The following is an 18,744-nucleotide window of genomic DNA, read 5'->3' as shown; positions in this document are numbered from 1 at the left end:
AATCTATGGCTACTACTACGTCCCAATTGAATGCACACTGCATGCAACAGTGCCTACTTTGTGATTTGCAACGCAGCTCTTTTCTTAGAAACTCGCTGTCCGGCTTGTGCCGCCGACGTGACGGCGACACTTCCTGGATGACGTTACGAGTTATCGAGCCAAATTGTCCAGCGCACCGTTCTTTATGACCTCAAGTTTTACGGCTGTCTCTAGATTTTTGAAAGAATCCAACTGAAAAAACGCAACCCGGTGTGAACGAATCTTTTCTAATGAAAGCAGCGAGCAGCACTCGCTCCAAAAAGTCGCTACATCTAGCGAGGAATGTGGCGGCAGTGACAGCCCCCGACCCTTCAGGCCTCCCTCCGAAGCCACTCCCCCAAAGTCATCCCCATGACAATTAACGTGGCCATTGTTAGTACAGCTGTCAAGCTAGCAGCTAGAGGAAGACTGCAGATGGACAATCATTTCATTGGACAGCCACGGATATCAATTTTTACTCAAATCTTTTTTTTCTCAGAGCATTTGATTGATTGATTGCCGAAGAGAATTTCAACAAATATATCAAACATTTTACTAAATTACATAACCTTTTTAAAATGTCCTTCAATATTTTCAAGAGCACTTAAAAAAAAAGATATTCCATTCAAAATAGTTGCAGATTCATTTTCTGCCAGTCGTCTTCCTGAGCCCTGAATTGTATATTTGATAGAATCTACCTCTACACATTCCTCATGACCTAAAATGCATATTCTTCTCAGTAAAATGTGATGACAGATGAGTTTCGGCGTCGAGCATTTAGTCGTCGAGAGTGTAACGTTTTTTTTCTTTAACGACGGCGTCTGCGGACGCAGTTCATCGCGCCACGTCGACGGCGAGCGGATCGACGGCAAGCGGGTCGACGGCGAGCGGATCGACTCTCTCAGGAGTCCTTGAACACGATTCTCAGCCGGCGCCAAGAGCCGGTGACATCATGCTCTATTTCTGTCCTTCGAGTGGAGCATTCAGAAGCTAAAAGGTACCCGTTAATAATGAGGGACCAGCTGCATGGTCCAAGCACACACGCCAGTCAGTACCGGAGACCGGTTCTGAGGAGTCGAGTGCAGCTGCCCCCCCCTCCTCTCAACATGAGACATTGTGTCAGAAATTAATGTCGGTCTACATTTCAAGCGGCTACGGCTGCACGATTATGGCCGAGATGATCACCATGATTATTCCATCAATCAAAAAGTCATCGCTATTATTTCTTTCTTTTAGGGGACAGAATATTCTTATTCCCCGTTGCAAATCGAAATAAAACACTTCCACGTTGGGCTACATTTCCTGCTCATGGATCAGTCAAAATAAGACTCACAAAAAAGGTTCTTCTTCACCTGAATGGCAGTGCATTTCAATTATCAAATATATTTATATTACCTATATTACTTCTCTACTCTGCGCTGCAGGCACAACATTCCGGTTAAACTGAGGAATTAATATTCGGCGGAGGCAAAACAAACAGACTTTTGGAGGAAGGATTACGTTTCCAGGTCGGCACTGCGAGGAGAACTAAATATTGGTCATAACCTCATTTTACTCTGCTCACTTAAGTGGCTCTCAAGGGACCATTTCTCTACTTCATTCGGGCGAAGCCAGCGAGCAGCACGGGTACGAGTGTGTGTGTGTGTGTGTGTGTACGATTTGAGAATTTCTGTATATCTTGCCTCGGGTTCTGAGTCATACCCACAAGATCTACCCACAGTGACACAAACTAACAGACACACACACACACACACTTCCATCCCACACAAGTGCACGCTCACACACGTGCACTTTTGCACTTTGCAGTGAGATACATTGAAGCAGGAGGTGCTTGTGATCATATCCACAGAAGCTAAACCTGCACAACAGCATATATAGAAAGGCCGTAAACAGCTGATGTCTTGAACGGTGTGGACACTGGTTTCATTGGGTGGGTGAAACTCGTAAACCACTAACCAACAGCATGAGTACTGGTTAAACCATGTTCTCTGCTTTTGGTAGATCATAGATCAAAAACGTATTCATGTGCACTTCCAATGTCACGTAGCATTGCAGCCTCACAACAACGGCCTGAATGCCACTCTGAACTATAGATTCATGGAGCCATATCGGCGTATATGGGCTACCCGCTGCAACGCTGCAACAGAGGAACATAATTCAGCCTTTCCTCTTTAAGCCAAAGGCATCCGCAGCAGAGGGTGACACTGGAATGAACTTTTTGTTATTCCTCTCCCACAAAGAAATTCCCAATCCCATTACGGAGTGTAAAAAGAGAAAATTCTGCCCCATCCCATCTAGTTTGTGTATTCACTCACATATATAAAATGCACCAATTCTATTTTTCTTGGCAGATTATAATGAACAGCACACAAAACAAACTCAGTAGTGTATGTACATTCATTATTAACATCAAATTTGATTATTATTTACATATTAAAGAATAATACAAATGTATGTCAGTCTTTTATAGTTAACTATTATCTAAAACATATATATATCTATGTATCTACATATATAGACACACACACTTACATACAAGTACTTTGACTGTGACATAATTTTTCTTATTTTGCCTCTTCACACAACGCCAATGAATTTTAAATGAAGAAGTCAATATGTCATTAATGTGGATTTTTAAATATTAATTCAATGCATACTCTCTTCCCGCAGAAAAGAAACGTCAGCCTCTAATCTGCAACAACTACTGTGAATTGGGTTGTTGGATTTTCAGCTACAAAGTTTAATAGCGACATTTTAGTGATCAATATCCCACGTGGGCGATCAGCTTCATGGTGGAAACTGTGGACCGACAGCAGAGTCACGTGTACCGGTACAAATATCGTCTGGGTCTGACAGTTCTTTTAAAAGACGCTTCACAGACTAGCTGGATCATTTGTGTAAAAAGATTCCACTATAAATCCTCCGAAGATGCTCCCACAGGTTATTTCAACAAGGGGTGTCGAGTATAGAGATCGCATCTTTGGAAAATTGATGCGGTGTGTGTGAGGATTAAAAATGAATGCAGTCGCTTAGCAGCAGTGCCAACTGTTTCATGGATTTCAGGCTTGTGTGAATTCATCCCTTGTTTTGAGTAATAAATGAAGGTTGATAGCCATCACGACCTCTCGGTCTTCATCGCCATCTAGGAACATTCCCCCATAGGCGGCATTGAAAAACATCTGTGGCGCGATAACAAGCTCTTACTGTTTATAGCCATCTGAACTGAATTTAAGCATTTTAAGCTAAATGTGTTGACGCTAACAACCACAGTGGTTTTAATCAGGGATGTAGAGTAAACCAACCAGTAAAGCACAAATTAAATTTGTTTGCAGAAAGCATCGAAATAGATTTTTTGTTTTTGTTGCTCATCCAAGAAAACACGAGCTGGGTCTGAACGGCACTCATCAATGCACCTTAGTGATGGGTACACGGGCACTCTGCTTAGTACCCATGTGCTTTACCGCGCATTTAGGGACACATGTCTGCAATCAAGCGTAAAGACGTGACTCATCATCTTTGTTGATATCATTTGGGTCTTTTGAGTTCGCCCATTGCCGCCAATGCATTCGGCATCTGATCGACCGACCACACACACACACACACACATCTCAACTCTTAGCTGACGCACATCTGCTGAACAACAGCAAACTCAATCTGCGGGTTTCAGAGGTGTTTTGTCTTTCATTTCTGCGTCTAAAATACCCGCGTGATCGTTGAGCTACGCGGCCTGAAGAACCCATTCAAGAAGACTTTGTATGCACACAGCTGCTGCCTCCTTGTTAGGCTGATCTACTGCTCCTGCAACTCGCACACCGGTGCCCCGCTGTGCCGTTCATTAGAGGGATGATTACATCTGCAGGAGATCCTTTCTGCACCGCCTCGTCACCTCGCCGTGTCTGATCCGAACCCCCTACCTCGTCCCCTTCTTCCGTCTCTCTGTCGGACGCCGGTCAGCCTGCCGGCCCGGCGCTCGCGCTCATCCGGAGGAGGGCGAGATCCATCTCCCTAATCAGACAGAACTAAACTTTCAAGGGGTATCGATCAAGCGTCTCTGTCAGAGCCATTGCGGACGCCCGATGCATGCGCCGTGCGCCAAGGGGCCCGTCCCCGCTTGTCAATGTGAAGAAGAATAAAAAGGGAGAACAGAATTAGGGGAGGAGAGGAGAAACAAGGCTTTGGGAATCGACCCTTTGCGAAGGCAGGAAAGTACGTTACCGCTGTGTAGGCCGTGCCAAGGACGTGAAGAAATGAATTACCACATTTCCCAGTGTTATTTTATGGAACCCACATGTGCCCACGTTTGTAAATATGCTATGTGCGATGCGCTATCATGTGTTTTGAAGCGTTTAAACTTTAAGGAGAAGACGCACGTCTCGCTCGTCTTCGTACGGTTTCCCCTGCTCTCCTCCCGCCGAGCATCAACTGCACATCTAGCCCGCAGGCGGCGTGAACTGGGGCACAAACAATAACAGTAATCATGGAAAATCATGTGCTACTCTGGCGGAGGAGACCAGCTGACTGGCTGACTGCTGGAGCCCCGAGGGCCTCCTGCACAAGCAACAGAGAGGCGAGCAGGGGGAAGGGAAGAAGAAAGAAGAAGAAAAAAGAAAAACATCAGAAGGAAGCGAAGAGGAGAAGGATTCAACTCTCATCCCCCTCTCCTCGACAAGCTTAGTCATCTTCGCTTCCACGCTCTGCCCTCGTCAGGGAGCCTCACCATCTCTCGCATCCCCTCCTCCTCCCGCCGCCGTGCCAGCCTCTCCTCATTCCACAGTTCACCCCCGTGGAGGTCCGCGGAGTGGTACGGTCCGTGACTACAAAACACTCGTTTGGCAATATCGGCCGAGGCTTGAAGATGGATGGGAGGACGTGGCCCTGAGGTCAGACTCTTTGACGAACGGCCGTGTCATGTATGATTAATAAACAGCAGCGGGGGGGGTGGATCATTGACTTAAAGCGGGGTGCTAATGAGCAGACACCACAGATGTACATAGTGCTTACCCCTCAGATAAATCGCCCCAATTACTAATCTGTAAATGAAAGTGTAATTGCGGTGTGAGATGGAGGCGTGTCTCCAGGCTCAATCACTCGTTGCAGACGCCGTTGTCATTTCCACTGGAGCCGCTGTGACGGTCATGAATGAGCGAGCCGCAGATCAATCGGCAGTAATCTAGTGCAGCCTTCGCTTTCGTTACGACGTCGGCGCGCGAGTGATCAATTGTCCGGTGTCGCGTTACCGTCTGGCCGGGCTGCGGATCCACGAGGCAAGACTTAAAAACCTCCACGAGGACCCACACCGCCATTCACGACGCCATGTTGTTAGTAGAGCTTTCTTTATTCGTATGGTGTCTTGACCAAATCAATGATCAATTTCGTAAAAATCTATTTCTGTCAGATAAATGTCATCCGTTATGAAAACGGGGAGATTCCACACAGAGGGCACAGGTGTGATTGGCAGAGCCTGGAGCAGACATTTCCTGGTGCTTTTGGGAAAACAAAAATGGCACCCGCCAATCTCCCAGAGCAGTGTCCAGTTGTCATTGCATGTGATTTCATTTCCATCTACTTCATCATACAGAATCACAGACGGCGGGAGAAGGGACACTTTGGCTCGGCACACTAAAGACAGACTAAACTAATGAAATAATGTCCGTCCCCAGAGCATCGTCCTCCTTCAACAAACGTCTGGATGACTCCGGCGCGTCGCCATTGACCAGGATCTTTCATGGAGACCGCGTTTTGGCGACAGTAAAAAAAGCAGCGCGGGGAGAAAGGCTCCCTCCGGGCCTTTTTGAGTACAGTAACGCACATCTGAGTGCTGCGTGGAAAACGCTGCCTGTCTGCCAGCTCTTCTGCCTGTGTCACGATACGAGACGGAGGGGAGTGGGGGGGGGGGGGGGGGGGGGGGGAGGAGGGTCACATGTGCAGCCGGCTCTGGGTTGTCTCCGCGCCCGCCATGTCTTTCCCTTTCTCTGGAATCAGTTCATCGAGCACTACAGCGGGGGCGTTTGTGACTCCAGCTACACAGCAGCAGAGGGAAACAAGCCGGAATAATGCAAGACGCGGATAAAAATAAAAACACAAAAAAAACACACCAGTCTTTCAGATGACAGCGGTGCCCCTCTTTTCCCAGAGAGGCTTATAGTTAGAGGCAAGAACAAATTGCTCACCCTGTGCAACGAAACGCATGTCGCATCAGCTGCAGAGATGTAGCCGAGGATAAATCCATCGCTTTATTTGCTGAGTGGAGTTCACCACTCGTGATAGGGAAGCGGAAATACTCATAATGTACTTCACACTATAATGCGTTAATGAGAATAATGTCTGACTTATTCCACTTCTTTTGTGGATGTTTGGCTTATGACAATCAATGGATAATGCGCACACCGTGGGAACAAATGTCCTCTTTGGGTAAAGTTTAACTATCTATTAGGAATGCAATGTAGCAATCTTATATTTAAAAAAAAATGTAAGTGATCAATCGTTTTGTCTATAGAATTACAGAAAATAGTGAAATCACATCCTAAAGCTCCTTTAACTCCTTTAAACATCATATTATTACACAGACCAAAAACCACAAAGATATTAAACAGACACAACACAAATCAGGAACCGCTGGAAATTTTGTTGCAGATTTCCTTGAAAAAAAAGAGACGATAAACCAAAATAGTGACTTGATAAGTGGCTCTGACAAGCTTAGGTGATGAGTCCCTAAATACACTACGTATCATGTGGGGCCTCAGAACCAGGAGTAGGCCATTTAGTAGAAAAACTGCACGTGTTTTGGAAATTAGTCAACATGCGAATCAGCAACACAGGAGTGAATTTAAGAAGTTCCTTCATCACATGACTGGATTAGTTTTGCAACTGTTCTAAAAGCTTAACTCTTCAGAGACACCAATATATTGTTATGCAGCGCTGAGCGTATGACATGCATACGGCTAACGGTTGCCTCCGCCGCGCCACCGCTCTGTAACAAAGTGGCCCGATTGAAAAGTGGAGATGAGGAACAGTGGATGAGGAAAGGAGGCATCTAGGGGAAGAGACCGGTGGGCACCGTTGGATTGTGATGCATGTTAAAAAAAAAAAAAAAAAGAAAAAGGGGGGAAGCGCCGTTGCCTGGAAGCGTCGAGCGGGGAACGGCGAGTGTCACTCCGATCGGTCGGAAGTGTCGTGACGAGTAGCCGAGCCGCGACTTCTGATGGGGAGAGGGGGGAAAACAGAGGAGGAGAGGGAGACACAAGGCGAGCCGGCGACATAACAAAAAAAGGCAGTGACAGCAGAAACAGAGAGAGGGAGAGGGAGAGAGAGAGAGAGAGAAAGAAAGAGAGAGAGAGGGGAACAAGAGGGAGGGAAGTTTGTGGTGGGCCAACGCCTAATCCTGCCAGCGCTGCAGGCTTCAGGAACAGAGGAGTGATATCAGTAAAGACACATTCACAGCCTGCCTATCGCCCAAATGAGGCCACTTCTGTCTTTTGAAGCTCTGCTGCACCCCCCCACCCCATTCGCCACCTCCTCTGCATCACACACACACACCACACACACACCAAGAGGAGACCTGGGAGCTATCTATTGCCCTCCTTAAGAATCCCACGACATGGCTCTCTGAGCATTGCTCCACACTGCCAGTCCCCTTAAAGTGCTGCAAAATTACATGCATCTGTATTAAAGAGGTCCCTTTTCTTTTTTTCTTTTTTTTTTTTTTAGAGGCGTCAGATGCAGCCAAAGAAATTCACAACACACCAGCACAAAAGGTGACGGCCCGCCTCGGTGAAATGAGCTCATTCTTATTGTCAGACAAACGCAGAAGCCGCGAGCGCAACCCTCTCATGTGCTGCATATTAAACAGAAGCACAACAGGGCCACTTCTCCCTTAGCTAAATGCCTCGGTGTAATCACCGAGGTCTAACAAAACCTCTTCGTAAACCATTAGAGCGATGTTGATATCACGCGGGCCAATAAGACGCCATCAGATTAATTAATGGGATAGTTGGTGCCGGGACGTCGCTGTGAGGATCCCGATCCCCCCCCCCCCACCCCACCCCCACCGGAGTGACATCTCATTTAAGCCGCGTGTCAGGAAAGGCACCAGAACACTACGTCAGATCTGTCATTACGCGATGACAACCAATACATCACCGCGGCGCCGCCACAGAGCCCTCGCTGCCGGGAATGTTTGGTGCAGGAGAGACTCAAATGTGCGATTCCAAAAAGACGGGGGAACGACGTGCCTTCAAATACGAGAGTTGTGATTGGTGTCGCGTACAATTCTGCTCCCCCCCCGCCCCCCCCGCCACCAACACGATTGGGGCCTCTGGGTATTCAGTCCCACTTTCCCCCCTCCGCTATGACGCCCCTGTTTTATTCAGTGTGTAAAATCTATGAATAACATGTTATAAGTGTTTCAGAGTGTTGAGATATTATGTCCACTGTGTAGTAACTTCTGACGAGGATCGAAAGCCCCGAGGCTGAAGCGTGAGCTGCATAACCCCCGAGTTCAGCCCTCCAGTCTGAGACGAATCCGAGTGGAAAACCCAGCAAAAAAAGGCATATTTATAGCACAGCTCGACACCCAGACACCCGGCACAACGAAGAGGTGCAAGTGGGTTTGTTCAAGGCAGTCGTTCTTAAAAGCCACGGGACGGGGGAGAGAAGAAGAAAAAAAAGAGCCCGTATTGAAATTCCGTCCGGATTCATTCACAATACGAGGTGTCTTTTAACACTGCAAACCTCTTTAAAGCGGTAATGTGAGATCACGCCAAAGCAAAAGCGCCTCGCCCGGGTCTCTGAAACCATGCGGATTACTGGGCTGCCGAACAAAGTCCTTCCTCTCCCCACCAGCACCAGCAAACCACCAGAGCCCTCTGGAAACAGACTGGGGGTGGGGGGGGGGGGGGGGAGCGTGTGACTAGAATTACTGACACACTTTCAGAAAGTGCTAATCTCTGCTTACTGGAGGACTTTTCTTCTTTCACATATGTTTCCCCTAAATTTGACTGCAGACAAAAGGCAAACCTGCAGTGTCGTACGGGCCAACATGGCCGACACACTGAATCGATCTACCACATGCTTTATCCAGTGCTTTAATAAACCATCATTAACTGGTAATTAGATGTGTTTAAATGGATGCAAACAGGACCACAAACTCCCTCTCTTGATATCCCCATAAACTTAGTTTAATAATAGTACTGGGAAACGCAATGTTCGTGCCACATTCATTTGGGAGTAAATTTAAAGACAATTACCTCAGACTGGCGAATATATTTTTACATCGCTTTAAAAAAATCCCATTGAGGGGTTTCTAGGACTTCAAATGAGAACAAAGCGATACAACAACCAGAAACTAAAGCAGCGGTCAGCAACCTTAGAGACTTTTTAATAATCATCAACACTGAGGTTAACATTAAGTTTAAATAATGAGACCACAAATGAGTATCTCTAATGGATCTGTATTGTATATCAGCCACATCAGCAACGGGCATAGCAACATGTTTTAAAAGCATTTGCTTTTCTCCCATAATCAGGATATTATAAATATATATGAGAGCACTATACAAGAAGATGGCCAACCTTTTTGGAGTAGAAATCATTAACCCGACTATCTTCCCCATAATATCACCAATTGAAATTGAAACAACAAACTCTTCATACAACACTTCTATCGTAAACTAGGAAATCAGAAGTCAGAGCCGGGAGACCCGGTGGTCTAGAAGCTACGGCACGCACCGTATTAATGAGACATCAGGGTTCAATTCCAGCCACGGACCTTTTGTTGCAAGTCCATATCTCCACTATCAAACAAAAAGGGAAAAAAAGGTCAGAATCATTGCTGTGGCTCACCTGCGGCAGGGCGGAGCTGAGCTGGCGCTGCAGAGAGTCTCGGTCGTAGATGACGTCCTGAAGGTGCTGCTGGGCCAGGCCGAGGGTCTCCTGGGTCTCCCTCAGCGTGTCCAGCAGCCGGTCCCTCTCGTCCAACATGTTGACCATCAGCTGCTCAAAGTGGGAGTCCGGGTCCGAAGACCCGCTCTGAGAGCCGCGCTGGCTCAGCGCCGTGTCCTCGCTGATGGTGGGCATCACCTCGCACATCATCTTGGTGCTGGGAGGAGAGCGAGATCGGAGGTTAGACAGAGTTTCCACGAGTGAAATGGTCCTGTTCAATTCAACAGCTGTTTTTGTTGTTGGTTTGCATACAAATCAATTGCTAGACCATAGACCTTGATGGAATTTCCTTTAACAAGAGGGTATCCAAATGCCTATGCTAGGTATACAGTTGTGACAGGACGCAGCGCAGCAATCACAGGCAGAGTCAGTTCTGCAGGTTTTAAGGGTTTTTAATTAAACAAACTGAAAACGTAGCTCGTCACATGTTCTCCCGCTCAGTTCCCCCTACTTTGCCCTTTCTTCACCCCCCTGACGAGGAGATCAGGATCAGGTGTATCTCTTCCCTGATTTCAATGCTCTCCTGAAGGCCCTCGGGCCCTTATACAATATATATACATATACATATCAAGCATCAGAAGTGGCGAGATGCTCGTATCTTCAAGGTAACTTCCTGCTACATCGTTCCTATTCAGTTGGAGGAAATTAACCCTCCATTTGTTAGCCTCAATCTGAAGCAATCCGCCAACTCAATCACTCAATAACAAAGTCAAATCGGATTCACATTTAACAGCAAGAGACAGCGTCACGTCATGGATGGCAATATCAATAAATATCAATTTGCATGGGTCATATCTGAAGCAGTTTAATCAAATGAAGGTGGACACTCTTTAGCTTTACTATCAAAAGGTGCCAGAAACAATATCACGGCAACCCTTTCAGAATAAATGTCACAGTGCACCGCAAACAAACCGCTGGGGAGTTAGGTTTCCAGATATTCCCCTTCTGGGTTACAGCGTACACATATCCCACCATGCATTGTGTCGATTGACGGACAGCTCAACCGTTCATTGCAAAGGTCAATATAACTGGTCAAGTTAACAAACCACAGATGTTAAACTTACTTTTTACATGTTTGTATTCATACCAAAGCAACCTCAGTATCTGGATTCCATTTGGGCTTAAAGTTAGAATGAGGACTACGTTAACGCTGGAGATGAAGATCTTAAAACGTGTAGCAAAAGTAATGTGCGTCCACACCAGCGTCCACCGTCCACCACTGTGTGACCGGGCCCGACACAGTCGGAGCTCGGCTCAGCGTCACCCCGGCACTTCGATGCTGCAGAGACGTCGTGGCAGGCCGGGCGTTCTGCCCTAGATTTCACGCTTGTGCTGTTTAATGATGCGGCCCTGATCGAGTTGCGTAATAAGTCATATCTACGCAATAGTGGATACGTGAGACCGTATTCCAGTTTCGCCGAGGGACTGCAGAAAGCCTCCGGAGTTCATCCTGACCGGCAGGACGGTTCATGAGCTTAAAACACGCTACTTACACACTTAGGATACTCCAATAAAAGAAGTCCTTTTGGGAAATGTCATTCTTTGCATTCTTACCGTGATTTAATATCAGTTTAATCCCCTTTGCGTTGAGTGATACCCAGACATGTTTAGCCTAGCTTACAGCAGAGGCTCAACACTGTGGGAAACAGTTAAGGTAAGCCGCCATATAAAAAAAATACAGACAAGGAAATTAATGAAGACACATATGAATCATCAGGGTTTTGTTCAGAGTTGCAAAATTGTGCCAAGCTAGCATCCTTCGCTAGGGTCTTCTCACTTCCTAATTTTACAGTCACTGGACGCAGCTGTTTGGCATATTACTGACGAGCTAAATGTTCATAAAACCACAGGGTCTCTCTTTCTTATTCCACGTGCAAAATATAACATATATAACGTTTGAATGGGACAGTTTTGAAGTTCATAAAAAGGCCCAAACCCTCCCTTCCAGCACAAGCTAAGCTAGGCTAACTGCCTCTGGACCCAACCTCTTCACTGTATGCAGAGATGAAATAAATATAGGCATTCAATTTAAGTAATGACGTAGTTTATCACAATGTCACAAAAAATGTTTTTGTATAGGCCCTCTAGAACAACAATGACTCAATGATTGATGCTAACTAACGTCCATTGCACAGCCAAAACATATTTTGACAGATTTTACTGTCTTCGACAAAAAATATAATTAAAAAAGTGTGTCCCATACAAACAATAATCCAAAAATCCTAACGATACCCTACAGGTTAATCACTTCCATTTACTCAGTGAGCTTTCAATACCCCACTGCACAGACGCGGTCCCCTCTGGGTGGGTTATAATGGCAGGTCTGTATCCCAGCATGCTCTGGCAGTAAGACGGGGTCTCCCATATCTTCCCCAGGCGCCCAGCCAGACTCTCACCAGTTCACCATTCAGCCGCCATCCGCTGCCGTTTAGACCTGAGAGACCGAGCCTGTGTGCTGCTTGGCCGGACGCTCGGCACATGCCAGCCTTTCAGTGGGAGGCCGGTGGACAGACTGGGACACCGGTGGTGCATTTTAAGTAGAAGGTAGGGATTTATTCCGGACTCTGGCAGACAGGAAGATGCTGGTCGCATATAAAAATCCATACGAATATGGCATCTGGCAGCGAATTTCAAAACTTTAAGCAACAAAGTATTGATGTTGATTGTACATGTTTGAGTAAAATATATGTCTACCCTCAGGTCCATCTTCTGCTATGAACATGTTTCATATATGATGTTGTGTTTTTCTTAGCACTTTGGTGCAATTCCCCAATTTCCCATCAAGCGGACTTGTATATATGCCGACTGAAGTTAGCGCTTTCCGACAATTTATATGGAAAACTTTATTGAGACTGTTTGAGCAGAAATTAATTTCTCTGCAAAATGCAAAATGGCAGCTACAAAATGCAAAATGGCAGCTCATATTTCCCCCATTCTGAAGGGTAAAATCGAGCCTTTACTTGTGATCTCTAACATCGCTCAGAACTTCTCCCACATTTCTCCACAAAGAACAAACAACTAGGCCCTGAAATGCCCGGCATATTTTTGTTGCTTATTGGTTTTGTATTTCTCCTTTAAGCTGTTCGGATGGCAATGTGTATTATGGATGTTTTTCTGCTTCACGGCACATACAAAGCCCTTTTGTCCTGTTCCTGCACCTTACGCTTTGATCTCGCCGTGACTGCCCCTCAAATCATTTTTTACTGTCTATGAAAAATCAATAGACACGGAGGGAAAGTGCACCGACAGATCTGCTTTCGTCTGCGCCCCTAAAACGTATTAAGCGGCCTTCCTGAAAACCCGAAAGCAAACCATATCGCTCGAGTAAACATTTATCCGCCTAATTGTGTCATTCAAATATGCATCGGGCCTGTCTCCTTAAGTCAAAATGGAGATTCCCCCCCCCCCCAAAAAAAGAAAAAAAACGACAGAAAAATGTGTGTTATCTGCAGCTCAACACTCGCCATACACCGTCTGCAGCGAGCATGCTGGAGCAGCGAGTCATTAGCGTCTCTCTAGTGAAGCGGGCGGGCAGGAGTGATGACAGGTAAGAGCTGTTGTGATCCTCTTGGATAGATAAACACTAATCAGCCACGGTGAGCAGCGTGAAGTGTTAATGGTCTGAGAGCTCTATTTTCCAACAACACTTCCTCACAGCTATTTAGCCAATTTGACCCTCATTATGACGACAGAGTACAGATAGTCATAGAGCCTGCAACAGGGCGACGACTGATGGAGCACCTTTACGACGCACATTCCCTTCGCGATGCAACATCATGGCAAATTATGATAATGCAGGAAATCCGCCCCGACTAGCGTGTCAGACTTGGGCTTAGCATAATAGCGTGTCTAACATTGAACATGTGGGATTTCTATCTGTCAGAATGACTCTGGCGGAGAGAAATTGGTATTTGTAGCTATTGACTAGGAAAATGTTGTACAAACAAGATGAAGCTTAAGTGAGTGAATTTAGTGCGGCTGGTTAAAGATGTTAAATGTGAGTCTGAAATTATGCAGGAATCACGGGAGGGTGGAACAGCGGCGCGCTCAATTGAACACATTGCGGGGCCACAGATGCAATAAGAAATGCACACAGACAGACAGGCAGGGATCATTGGGCTTTTCTCTCCATGCCATATGCCAATCAATGAATTATTCAGCATGGGGGTAAGAGTGAGGTTTTATTCCGAATCAGTGCAACACATCCAGAGCCCCTTTTTTCGTGACAGAGCAGCCTCTTCCGAGCTCAGACACCTGGCACCGGGCTGAAGTCTAGCCGGCAGCAGGAAGTTGCTAAAGAAAGGCTGAAGCAAGGCCTGATATCTATAATTGATGAGAAGATTACAGCAAAACCGTAAACAATAAAAAGGGTTCTTTTGTTTTAGTTTTAGTTTTTCCAGAACCTTGTGAGACCCCCTCCAAAAGCCACAGTGATTCTCCCAAAGCACATCTATATTTGACAACCTCACAATTGACATCCAATGCCAGGGTTTAGTGCCAACGCAGGAAGTAGCGTGACCCACATGTAGCAAGGCGGAAAGAAACCGTGTGGAGATATAAGGGTGGTGGATGGATGTGTAGCTTATTCAAGGTCAGCAAACGACGGCTAATTTCCTGAATGTCTTCAGTTAAATCTCATTAATGGGGAACAATTGTGCGAGTAGATAAGGAGCAGCACAGCAAACAGCAGTACGTTCCTGAGCAACATACAGCCATGGGAGGCAAATTCGCCACTATTCACCTGGTGAAACATCAAAAAGACTCAGAAGAAGCAGAGGACTGAACGCGACACTCTGCGGCTTTGCAGATAAGCCGCAGAGTGTAAGCCGAGTTGAGTTTGGAGACGCTAAAATTAAAACCAGCGTTATTTAATGGGGCGTTTGAAAAGCATGGGATGCATAACTATGTAACTCGTGAAGCGAGATGATCATTTGGGAATTAGTTAAAAAGAAAAAACTAATTAGGCCCAAAAAAAGCCCATTAAGAAACCAATCTTTTATGAAACACGAGGTCAACTCTTCAAAGGTTCGTAATAACAACCCAATCGGTTCAGTTCCTCGCAACATGGCTAAGAATGTTTGACGCGAATAGTTTTGATGATAACGCACTTCACTTACATCGGGTACCAGAAGCACCGGGCTGATTACACGCGCCGGGTTGTCAGGGGAGCTGACTGCTGGGAAATTCCACTTTTTGAATAACGAGTGCACGCGTCTGATTTCTTGGCACGCGACCGAGCACAAAGTGCATCTCCCGACTGCCTTGATGAGCAGGGGGGGGGGGGGCAACTTTGGCATCCCATATCAGGCCGACAGGTGGGAATAGCGTGACGCAGCATTTTTTGTGTGTGAATGGATTGGAGCAGATTGCGCGGCACACTCATAGTGCTGGGAAAATCCCATTCATATGGCTCCTTCGTAAGACTTCTGACAACCAAGAGACAGCCTGCCAAAAAAACTACGATTCAAGTCGATTCCCATTTAATCACAGCCACAGGAACATACAATAGCAGTCAGTCTACAAGCTATTAACTCGTCTTCCAACACTGCAAGGCTACACCGAGCTGATCTGGGACCTGCGGTGCTGTGACATTCTAGGATGAGGCAACAGTCGTGCATGACGAAGAGCAATATTGATGTGGTTTTGGGTGAAAATCTCAGTCAATGCAATGAAGTGCAAGGCTCTCGGGAGTAAATCAACTGGCCATGTTCTCCTGACAAGAAGAATGTTGCATTGAGCCCCGATAGCCACCAATGTCATGTGACTATAGTTTGAGGCAGGGCAGTAGCTTCCACATGAGTATCATGTCCTTGGTATGTTGTCAAGGAATCTGGGGCATTGTTCTGCGCCTTGAGGTGCATTTTAAACTCGACAATATAAAGTTACACATAGTGATCGTCTCGATGCAAATACTCGTGTCTCCAAAACATTTAGAGATATGAACCACATACGCCTAATCTTCCAATGTTCCTATGTCATGTACTTTCATCTGCCTCCAGATATTTACATTCATCCTCATGGACCCGATATCTACCGAGCTCTGACCCGTTGAACATCAGGTAGCCCCAATCACAGACAGCATTATGAGAGCCATACAGCAGAACATTAAAAAACGAAATAAAGAATGAAGACTAGTCAATTCTACCACAAAACATAGCTTTGTGTATTCTGCTGCGACGGACCATCCTTCGCGTGAACGCTGACACACCGAGCGGTAAAACCTGAATGAGACAGAGATGGGAGGAAGAGGATGGCACCGTGTAGTGTTACATCCAGCCTGCTGCCATTAGGGAGGAGGGAAAAGGGAGAGCAGGCTGTGCATCAAGTGTGTGTGCGTGTGTGTGTGTGTGTGTGTGTGTGTGCATGCGTGAGTGCGCGTGTCTTCTGATGTGCGTTTCACTGGCTGTGTGTTCAACTGAACGTAAGTCTGCATGCACATGAAAGGACGGCGCGTAGCCTCCAACATCGCCCACAATGCACTGCAGCAAGGTCATGCAAACCATCAATCGATAGAGATTGAATAAGAGCACGGATCGAGGTGAGAACACGCCAACAACAACAAAAAGCAATAAAGCTGCAGGTTGAAATGGATTTGAACTGCGCTGCCGCCAACATTTCAACAGAATTTCACCTTCCTCATTATGGAGGGTCTGGCTATAGTCAGACCTGCCCCATAAACGGTGCCCTTAAACCATCGCGTTATAGACATGAAAGCTCCTGCCACAGGTAGCCACCCCTCCGCGTGACACCTCGGGCCATGACACATGAGGCCGCATTCACTGGGAAGTCACACTCTGGATGCAAAACCGTTAAATTAGGCATCGCGCTCGTGCCACGGCTTCAGCGGGATTGCGAATGCAAATATCGGCACGTCCCCCCCCCCCCCCCCCCCCCCCCCCCCCTCCCTGCCGTCACGGTTGGCAAATGTTAATGTTAATTTGCGGTATCGGGAGGGAGGACCACAGCTTTGCCTGCAGGCGGTTAACCTTCTGGCGTCAAATCAAGCCGGCACACGTGCGTCTTTTCATTCATTCACGTGTTCATTCATGTGTCTACACTATTGCATGTGTAGCAAAGTGTGTGTGTGTGTGTGTGTGTGTGTGAGTGAGAAAGGCTTGGAAGATGGGGAATGGATGACAGAGAGGCTCTTCATGTCCTTTCCCTGCTTCCATCTCTATAATAGTCGGTAATAATGTTGTTTATAGGAGGGGCAGCTGTTCCCCCTGACAGCTCCTCTTTTTGCTGTTGTAAACTGCACACACACACACACACACACACACACACACACACACACACACATGCACACACACACACACACGCAAGACTGCAGCGCTGATCACTGTAACATCTCCCCCTCACTCTCTGAAATGATAATTGGGGAGAATCCTTGGCTATTGTCTCAAGTGCATTACATCATGCCAGCCTCTCAGTCTGCATCCCCCCCCCTCCCCCCCCCCCCCTTTTAACTCTCCTCTGTCTCTCCACTGTGACAGCCTACCGTGTTTCTTTTCCCCCTGCAAAGCCCCACAATGTCAACCACACACACGCACACAACAACAACAACAACACACACACACACACGAAATATCCATGTGAAATGCCCCCATGTATCCATCCACAACACATGGAGCAGCATCCTCCTGCTCCTCCAACATCACCCACCGTCAACCAGGGCTGAGGATGAGAGGAGGGCACCGCGAGGGAAGCACGAAGAAGAAGAAGAAGAAGAAGAAGAAGAAGAAGAAGAAGAAGAAGAAGAAGAAGAAGAAGAAGAAGAAGAAGAAGAAGAAGAAGAAGAAGAAGAAGAAGAAGAAGAAGAAGAAGAAGAAGAAGAGGAGGAGAAAACAAATCACCTTGAGCGTGCAGGGAGAGGGCAATGTAGGTCACCGCGACACCTGCGGCATCAGTGTGCATACTCACTCTGAATCCCTTCACGGGCAGCGGACGCTCTGCCGCCGGCGAATCGATGACAACTGCAGTCTCCTTTTTTTGGGGGGGGCGGGGGGGGGCGGGGGGGGGCTGGAGCTCCGACCATCAAGCGGGCGATCCCGGGGAGGCTTCGAGGATCCCGGTCGTGAAGGTGCGGCCGGTCGCCGCCGCTGGCATCGTCCACGAGCGAGAAGCAGCAGCCGGGATGATCGCCAAATTAGTCGCGTCGGGTAATGACATTAGATATCCGGGGCTCTCTACACCATCCGCCGCCGCCGCCGCCGCCGCCACACACACACACACACACACACACACATGCACACACACCGGTTAATACATTATGGCATGGTACAAATACTGCTGTGATAAGCGGAGCTGGAAAAGACCATTGTCGGAGCTGGCAGAGGGGAGGCGTGGGGAGTCTTAAAGTTGCAGCTGTGCAATTGTGTAGACCTAATAAAGGCTAATGAGAAAAATAGTAATAAGAAATGGTGATTTAGTAGTAATAATAATACAATTTGAGCGCAATATTTCTATTCAAATTAGAGCATTCTAAAATTAAGAATAATATATACTGTATATATATATATATATATATATATATATATATATATATATATATATATATATATATATATATCGATATTTGCTTTAAAAAGCAACTAAATACAAATATTTTAATCCTGACATCGTTTGAAGAGAAAGTAAAATGACTTCCTGCTCATGGAGCAAAAAGGTCACGATTTAATTTTTTTATTTTTTTTGTTGCTCCTTCCAGTTTCAGTATAAAGCAGCAGCCCCTTGAAGCCACTCTCACCTTCTCCGGTCACACAGATGGTCTCTGCCGAGTTACACATG

General features: G+C 46.6%; 1 protein-coding gene across 1 annotated transcript in view; it reads right to left on the bottom strand.

Moving 5' to 3' along the window:
• ppfia2 (PTPRF interacting protein alpha 2) overlaps window positions 1-10,107 on the bottom strand; it is a 118,210-nt gene extending 108,103 nt beyond the window's left edge. The window contains 1 exon segment of the mRNA XM_034526840.1: window positions 9,859-10,107. Within this exon segment, the coding sequence (XP_034382731.1) occupies window positions 9,859-10,107 (249 nt within the window).
• Between the last annotated feature and the right edge of the window lie 8,637 nt (window positions 10,108-18,744).

This window comes from Cyclopterus lumpus, chromosome 23, assembly GCF_009769545.1.
Source record: "Cyclopterus lumpus isolate fCycLum1 chromosome 23, fCycLum1.pri, whole genome shotgun sequence".
In the NCBI taxonomy this organism is placed as follows: Eukaryota; Metazoa; Chordata; class Actinopteri; order Perciformes; family Cyclopteridae; genus Cyclopterus; species Cyclopterus lumpus.
The sequence above is the reverse complement of the archived record's forward strand: the minus strand, read 5'-3'. Positions and strand labels throughout refer to the sequence as shown.